Consider the following 9123-nt stretch of genomic DNA (forward strand, 5'->3'; position numbering starts at 1 on the left):
ACATGGCCCATTCAGACTCGTTAACAGTTTAGCACAGAACTATTACACCTGTTTGTTTAATCACTCCTTTCTTTTTCTTTCCATTTTCAGTACAACCAAGGCAAGTAGGATTGTTTTCAACTCCTTTTTTTTTCAGGCTCACTGCAACTGGCAGTAGTTAAAATTTAAAACCAACCAGTCCACATTTGTTTTGTTTTCTGTAGTATCCTATGCTAGGACATGCATGGATAGTATGCAGTACATACATAGTAACTTTTCAGTACGAGATTCTTTATAGCTGTAAGGCACCTCACCTTCCCATAGTGCCTGCTTCCCTCCTTTCATTACCACTGAAAATGTAGTCATCATACCTGGTAACTTAACAGCATTTATACCCATTGCCTATCTACCACTCTCAGCAACCTTGAGGTAGATGCTATTAATCCCATTTTGTCCAAAACCAGAACAATGGAGCCAGAATTAGATTTTTAAGTTTCTGCTTCCATCTTGTGAGTGTGTGGTTTGGTTGTATCTCAGGTACTAAAATCATGGCAACAAGAAGCCATGCTCCAGAATAAGTCTTCTTTATTATTGTTACTATTTCTACAGACTCCATATCAGATATGCCAGCAACAGTTTTTGCTTTATACCAAGCAAAGAGAGATTCCAGATAGAACACAGGATGAAATGGTGGTAGAGAATAAGACAAAAAGCCAACCAGTGATCAATTCTGTTTAATTCTAGGAAAGCCAAAGTAAAAGAGACAGTCTTCAGATCAAAAAGTATTAAAAATTTAAAATTTAAAAAAAAAAAGATGGTAGAAAGAAAGAAAGGATGGTAGAAAGAAAGAAAGGATGGTAGAAAGAAAGAAAGGATGGTAGAAAGAAAGAAAGGATGGTAGAAAGAAAGAAAGGATGGTAGAAAGAAAGAAAGGATGGTAGAAAGAAAGAAAAGAAAAACAGAAAAAAGAACAAGACTTATTTTGGAAATTATTTAAACTGACATCATGTTGGTTTTATTTCAGATTTCACGAAAGAAATACTTTATAAAACTAAAACCAGCTAACCCAGCCACAATCAACGGAGGATGGTATAAGCAAAAGACACCAGGTCAGAACCTGCAGCAAAGAGTCACCCATTCCTGTCACTGGAATGCTCCTATACTGACAGGATACTCCACTGGGGGGTGAAGGTGGAGAGAACTAGGGTTTCACAGCAGTTCTGAGAGGCACAATAGCTCCTCCTAGTTGGTGCCTTGTTGCTACCCAGGTCTCCTCTGTATCATAAGTGTAGCAAGGATTTACTGATTTCAGAAAGGACAGATCCAGCACAGCAAAGACAAGAATTTTTTTAAATTGTATTTTATGCAAGTTTCCTTTAAAAAGGTACTATATCTTAAAATCATACCATCAAACCAATAACTTAGCTAACTTATGTGGGATTTCCAGTCTCATTACTGAGAGGACAATGAATACACAAGGCTTAGGCAAGCCCTGTGGCTCATACAATATGCAGGGACTTTGCGTAGATGCTTGTATGTTTGCCTGACCTTTGGTTACGGGAAAGCACGGGGAGGAGAATTTGTTCAGTTACCATTGAGGAATTCTATTTCCCCAACCCCATTCCAAATGTCTGGTTAGGTGGCGAGGCTGGAGGTGGGAGGGCGTAAGGTAAAGCAGTAGTCTTAATGCTTCACTAAGGTTCTGATACAGCAGAGCACAGAACCTCACAAATATAAGCAAAGCACCTGCCTAGGGACAGACCTGCCTAGGGACAGCTTTGCCTATTTTTATCACGCCCATGGTAAGGCTGTTCAATACACGCTGGCATCTGTCAAACCATCTACCCCCTCTCTCCTCAAAAGAGTGGACGATGGCAAGAACCCCCGCTTCTACTTTTCTGAACAAGGTAGGGGGAGAAAAAGGGGGGAAAAAAAAAAAAACAACCAACCAATAAAACCACCCCCTCCCCCCGAAAAAAAAAAACCCACAACAGAAGAAACCAGACTGTTCCAAAGATGGACTTCGGTTGAACGAATGGGCAATTTCCCCTTGTAGAATAAACCTTCCCCTCCAAAAAGCGATGTTTCTTTTCTCCTATAACCCACGATAAATTAAAACCAAGTAAGAATTCTGTGGTTTGACATAATAAATACTTAGAATATATCAAATTAAAAAAATATAGTTACAAAAGCCTCAATGGAATTCTCTTTCAGACCTAACTACAGACAGATTCTTCACAGACGAAAGGCATCTCCGAAATCAGCTGCAGCTCCTCTCCCTGCTCACTGGGCTTGGTCACAAGTGCTATCACATACCCTTTGGAATACTGTTAAGACAAAACAATATAGAGCACAAGAATTCTACTCCTAGATTTGTTTTTCATACTGCCAAGGATGTAGGAAGCAACCATCGGTGGGGAACCCTCATAGCAGTGCACAGTGACAAAGTCACAGCACTTAAGTGACATGGACTGGGATACTCAGGGAAAACAAAGCACAGGAAGGGAAGAAGAACCCATAAAAATTGGGAAAGGAGAAGATGAGCAAGAAAGAGAAGATGACGAATCAAGTTCAGCTGGACTTCCCAGTTCTGGCAGCAGAGGAGATGAGATGCTGAACAACAGGAACGGTTCCTTGGGGTCTGTCATAACAAGGAATGTTGTTGGCATTTTCTTCACCATTGACAGAAAGTAAGCAGAAGCAGTTAACCCTCTCTGACACTGACACGCGGCTCTGCCAGTGAGCTGTGGATGATCCCAATAATTGATTCGACGCCATCTCCCTCCAATAAGGTGCGGTGATCCCCTTCAATAATATGGACAGATACTTTCCCATCACATACCTGCACAAAATTAAAACAAAACAAAACAAAAACAACAAAACTTTACATTCACAATTCACATCCAACTGGTTATCGAGCTGTTTGGGGTTGGTCAGTCTTCTAGGCTATTCATAGTTTACACCACTGTCTCTCAAACACTGTTGAAAACAGCACCAGTTCTACTCTGACATATTTTCATAGATCAGCTGCAGGGCATCGTTTGGAACAGTGTTTTAATGCACAATAGTTTGACAGCCTGCCAGGTGATTCACTCAAGTATAAGCTGGGCAGGAAGCCAACCAACCTCATATTAACAGAATAATTTGCCTACTATATCAAAGAATGAATAATAAAGCAGCTACTTCCAAGCACTTAAGAAAACCAAATAACCCTCCTCTCTACCTAATCTTTCTCCCACCACCACCAATCTTCCTTTAAGGTCATCGTGTAACTTTAATAACATGTAAGTTAGCCTGGAATCAATAATGGATAAAAGTTTTAAGTCTGAAGGGACAGGAGATGCCAGAAGCAGGAAGGTAGTTTTGGAAATCACTTCCTTTTGCCTGGTATTTGTTCCATAATGTAACACACTTTGCCTTTTTACATTAACACAGTGACCTTATCTGGACTACAGGCCCACAAGAAACCCACATACTAACTCCTAAGTGGTCCACAAAAGGCAACTAAGAAAAAGCCGCCTCTACTGTCAGAAGGCTGACACTTGCTCTTCAAAAGTCTGCCCTAATGCAGTGGACAAACTTTAGGGGTCTTACAGTGAAAGAAGACTGAAAGCTGCTTTTGTCAAGTTACTCTCTTTTAGCACCTTTATTATCTGAAGTCTATCTAGAGAGCTGCAGGAATTAGCTACAGAAAACAATTACTTATCCAGTTAGAGACTAGACCTACTCCTGGCCCTCACTACCCTGAGAAAATTCCAGGAACCAATCAACTCATTTGCTTTTGGGGACTTCCAATTCTTGTTAGAGCAAAATAGCTGCAGAATGATAATTTACTTCAGGTTGGTTTTGTCCCTTCTCCCTCAGTAAGGGTGATTTCCCATGCTTTTCTTTTGCTCCCCCAAATATTAGGGAAACCTCAACAGTCACCAGTGGGCCTCAGACTGACCTCTGAGAGCCTGTAGTCTCCACCCAGACCTTCTTCATATTCATTGTGGGACTTTGCTCGCATCAGCGTCACATTCCCATGATACTTGGACTCTGGTATGTACTTGTCAGCAGCCTTCAGTTTATGGTAAAAGGAAGCAGCAGCAAAGCTAAGTGCTTCACGATTGATGTCTGTATGAATCTGAGTTATCAGGTCTGCAGCGGCATTCACACGAGCCTCCAGATCTTTCAGGGGCAGAAGAATGTCCAGCAGCTGGAAATATTAACATTTTTCCCATTAGTCTCAATATCTAAGAATCTGTCTCCATTAAACAAAAAACCCACACCGCTCTTGTGCAACCCAAAGAGATATGAAAAACAAACAAAAACAAAACAAAGAAAAAAAGCCCCAAAAACATTACCTTATTGTATTCAATGCCTGTGAATTGCTGAACAAAGGCACACAATGCTTCAGTCTCCAACGCAGCCTCATTTCCTTGGGTCAGCTTGGCTCTATAGCTCTGTAAAAGAGAATAAAAAAATGCAAACATGAGAGGGATATGCCTCATCTTGAATGTTAGATAAAAACCAGTTACAGAACAAAGGGCTTTGAAATGGGAAAAAGGAAGGGTGGAAAAAGGAAAGAAAAGCGGACAGACTGAAAGCTTGGAGTGGGAGAGGAATTTTCCTTGAGGACAGATTACAAAGCAAATCCACAGGTGGCAATTACCAAGAGCCTAGTATCCTCTAGAAAGTGCAATGAAAATGGCAAAGGCGGCTTAAGCAAGGTTTTGTGGCATCCCTACACAAGGATCTTGTCTTACAGGCTCCGAGATCTTCCAGAAGACATACTAATATTATTATTTATGACAGAAGGAGCAACATTTGTGTCCCAGCCCTTACCAACCCCCTGCAAGCTTCCACCCTTCAGCCATCCCGAAGCATCCACCGTCTATAGCTGCGTCCTAACTCCCCTATACCAAGAAAAGTCTGTTGGCTTTTCAGATGGCTCATACCTAGAATAGTAAGCTCCCAGAACATAAGCCCTGAAAACAAGGGATGGTCCCCAGACAGAAGATTTTCTTTTTATCTCTTACCTGAGTGTATGCTGCCACAAATGAATGAGACCCATCAAAGAGAAATAGGCTGTTGAGAAGGGAAGCATTTGGTTGTGCTTGCAGTTGGGAGCACATTTCAAAGGCTACACAAGCACCAAAAGAATATCCAGCAATGCGGTAAGGTCCTTCAGGCTGGATCTGCTTCATACAGTCAACATAATAGGCTGCCAGGCTCTGTATGCTGTCCAAGGGAGCAGCTAGAACACGGAAGCAAAACAGACTCCAGTGAAAAGACCCTGGCAGAGACAACTGTGTTTTCACAAGCTCAGAAACAACCCTACTGGAAACATGCAGGCTATTCTGAACGTACATTTCTAAATTACTGTTAGCAACTTACATTTTGGACAACGAACAGTAATGTTGCTGCTTTCCAAAGACAGGTAGAACAGCACGCCTTGTTTTCCTCCTGCATGCTTATCTGCTGGCAGGGACTCAACGCAACATCCAGTTGTTCCACTTCCCTTCTACCTAACCTAGTACTTCTGTTGTTACCTGGGGATGTCTGACACAACCCTATGCAGACTACAGACACTGATGCTTGATCCTCAAAGTTTAAGAGTCTAGAAACAAAGCGCTCTCTCTAAGGTAACTGAAGTTCTGAATGTTATTTGTACAAGATGCTGAAGAACTGAGATACCTTTTGTGCACTGGAGCCCATAGCAGGGCATATGAAGTCTAGAGGAGAGAGTATTGAAAACTGCAATGGATCCTTCGATGGGGTGAACAAGGAAAAGAGGACGTTCTGTGCTCTGAACATCATTGAGACGGGTGATCGTTGGCCCTTCAGGGTTCACCAACAAGTTGTTCAAATCGAGCTTCGGCGGTTCGCCTGGGCCTGTCTTCATCAGTTGGGATGGCTTCAGCTCTTTAAAAGGGAAGCACGCAAGACAAACAGTTAGATTCAGGAACAGTCTTAGTCACGTAACCATAATCCTAAAGGAGAATCCCAGAGCTGCTCTGGATTAGCCTGTTGGCTCACTAAATCATCAGGGCACAAGCACAGAGATCTACCCTGTTATCAGCTGCTCTGCAGCACCTACATATAATTTTACCTTACGGTAAGCATGACATCACATGGCTTATACTTCAAACAGGTAAAAGGCCTCAAGTTACATCCTGCACACATCTGCATAAGAGTACTCACACAGGCAGATAGTAGCCAGGCAAAGAAGAGGGTTTCACACTCGCTCCTTCTTATACCCTGTCCCCAGAACTGATGGGCCTGACCCAAAAATCAATGCACTTCAGTGACAGGTCTGTCACTTAAAAGCCTTTTGGCTATAAACCCATTTCCTGATCTTATTTCATTATTTCAGAGAGGCTTATGTGACTAGAGATGGAAGCAATGGGTTGGGAGTTTAGTTGTTTGGACTCAGGTGACCGGTAGCAATCCTGATCCAAGACACTATACCCTCTGCTGTCCCGGACTTGGAAGAAAGTTCACGCAGTTTGTTGATTGTAAGGAGTCTAATTTCTCTCATGGTCATAACGATGTCGTAGTCTCTCTCCAGCGTCTGGCGCACCTCCACACCCATCAAGGAATCCAAGCCCAAGTCGGCCAAGGAACTCTCAGCATTCAGACTATTCACATCACGGACACCTGAGGAAAAAAAAAATCCAAAGCAAATCAGCACAATAACAAAAGGCTGATTTCTTTTCAGCTCTAGGCCTATCTAGCAGTCTTCTCAGCTTTTTTCTTTCCCCTAAAACTCGAATAAACACCAGCTACAGAGAATTACCTTTCAGGACCATCTAATGCTTTCACAAGTCACCTCTTCTACAACCCACATGTGGTCATATGGGATGTAGTCTTTAGAGTTCACATTAAATGAGCACAGCTTTATGACGGGAAATACACCGGTCCCAGCTACAGAGCTGTCACTTCAGCTCCAGACGAAGTTCAGAAAAGTCAGCTAGAGTAATTTCACATACTGGAGGCTCTAACTGAAACTGCAGTCCTAGACCCAACGCAACTAATCCTCAGCTACAAACCCAGATGAAACAGTTATCAGTGTCACTGATGGTTGGTTGCAACACTTTATGCCTGTCGCACTGGAGGAGGAAGTTATTCCTGTAGCTTTCATCACCTCTCTCCCTTCAATTTGAGGACTGATAAATTCTCTCACCCTTTCCTTACCTGTAAAAGGCTTCTCATAACAACATTTGCGTCTACGGCTCTTCCTTCCCTTCTCCAACCTGTGCTGCCCCATGTTGCCACCCTTCCCACCATCAGGCTTCCTAGCTTCTCCCACTGTTGTCTTCACACACTCTCTCCTTCCAAACTAATCCTACAGCTGGTACAATTTCCCAGACACTTTCCTGTGACTTTAAAAGCCAATGTTCTCCGAGGTCAGACTTGCTGTCAGTTACTTCCTGCATTTCCTCAGTTAATACTCAGGAGAATGTCCTTAATTTATCAGTACCTCTTCTGGTAGAAAACAAAGGATCAGTACACACTACTGTCTGCACAAGACACAGCTGAAGGGGGACACAGTAGAGTTGACAGGGATTATCCACTTCCAACACAAGAATAGGGGACACAATGGTAAAAGGAAGCAGGTTCAAAACAGACAGGAGGACATGCCACTTCCTGTAAAGCATACTTAGCCTGCTGTTATTATATGTTCACATGGGATGACAGACAGAGCTGATAAGAGAATACACTACCAGTTAGCCACTAAGTACATACAAGCTCCTTTCTGTGGCATGGGGACACCTCAAGATGAATGTTTGAAAGATGGAATGGTACTCAGTTAGTAATATATTTGCCCTGTTACATGCTGTCCCAGAATTTTGTTCTTGGGGGCTGTTCCTGTTCATTCTCTATTTGGAGAAAAGCACCAGTCCACTCTAAACAAAACCCAAGACACTGAAGTACGTAAGCACATGTATGCAAACACGCCAAAAAAAACCCAAAAGTCCACACTGAAGAAACAAATCGATTATTGGAGAGAAGAGAGGCAGTGTAAAGTAAAAACCAAACAAACAGTCCCACAACAGCGACACCACACCCACCACCACAGCAACCAGGAGGAGATACCAACAGTGCCTGTCTGAGAGAACCTACCCAGGATGTGAGCAACAGCTTCTACAAGGTCCCGTTGAGTGCCACCTTCAGTTTTCACAGAGATCTTCTCTGCCAGGACAAAACTGGACATGACAGGGTGAGGCTGATTCAGGAAGATATCGAGCACCTCCAGGCATGAGCTGATTTGCTGGGGAATGGTTCCCCCAACCACAACCTCTCTGTTCCCCATTGTCTTCAGAAGGATACCCACATCGCCAATGGCTCCCCACTGGATTGCCAGGCCTGGAGGAGAATTTGGAAGAAAGAGCACACTAGACAACTAACTAAAGCACATGGCAGCAACAAAAAGGAGTTAAAAAAAAACCCAACAAACAGTTAAGTAAGGGCCTGCATTTCCTTTGTACTGCAAAATGGTCAGCTGTTACTCTGGGTAACAGCTAGGAGAAGAAACAGCCTTCAACACTCATTATCATTCCAGATAAGTGCACAAGTGTCTGGAGAGCTGGTTCTCCCCTGAATGTTTAGTGGGATAGATTATTCTGCACAATGAGTAAAGTCAGCTTACCTGGGAGTCCATCATGATGTCGTTGCTCACAGATACGCTCCATGGTAGAATTGGCAAAGCCATAATTGCTTTGCCCAGCATTTCCTCTTCCACAACTTACAGAGGAGAACACAACAAAATAGTCTAGGTCTGGACACTTCTTACGAGTCACCCTTGGAGCAGAGCAGGAGAGAGAAGTCCCATCAGAAAAAACTGTTATGTGTTACTGTGGAACGCTACTGCAAGACTAAAAAGACTAAGTTTGATCAGCTCTCTGACCATAAACGCAGTTCGTATCTGTCCCTTCTACAGACACAGAATTACACAATATTAGGAGTTGGAAGGGACCTCGAAAGATCACCCAGTCCAACCCCTGCCAGAGCAGGATCACCAGAGTAGTCACACAGGAAGGCGTCCACGTGGGTTTTGAATGTCTCCAGAGAAGGAGACTCCACAATCTCTCTGGGCAGCCTGGTCCAGGGCTCTGGCATCCTCACAGTTCCTCATCTTCAGCTTGAGCCTCCTATGCT

General features: G+C 43.1%; 1 protein-coding gene across 1 annotated transcript; it reads right to left on the reverse strand.

Annotated features, from left to right (window-relative positions):
* Positions 1-2021: 2021 nt before the first annotated feature.
* LOC104540465 (fatty acid synthase-like) lies at positions 2022-8761 on the reverse strand. The gene is made up of 8 exons (XM_010184289.1): positions 8615-8761; positions 8089-8331; positions 6433-6621; positions 5659-5886; positions 5001-5218; positions 4326-4424; positions 3926-4177; positions 2022-2821 (listed from the first exon to the last, which is right to left on the reverse strand). Exons 1-8 carry the CDS (start codon positions 8655-8657, stop codon positions 2684-2686), a joined length of 1410 nt encoding a protein of 469 aa, XP_010182591.1. The 5' UTR covers positions 8658-8761; the 3' UTR covers positions 2022-2683.
* Positions 8762-9123: the final 362 nt, after the last annotated feature.

Source organism: Mesitornis unicolor, unplaced genomic scaffold (assembly GCF_000695765.1).
Source record: "Mesitornis unicolor isolate BGI_N332 unplaced genomic scaffold, ASM69576v1 scaffold54600, whole genome shotgun sequence".
In the NCBI taxonomy this organism is placed as follows: Eukaryota; Metazoa; Chordata; class Aves; order Mesitornithiformes; family Mesitornithidae; genus Mesitornis; species Mesitornis unicolor.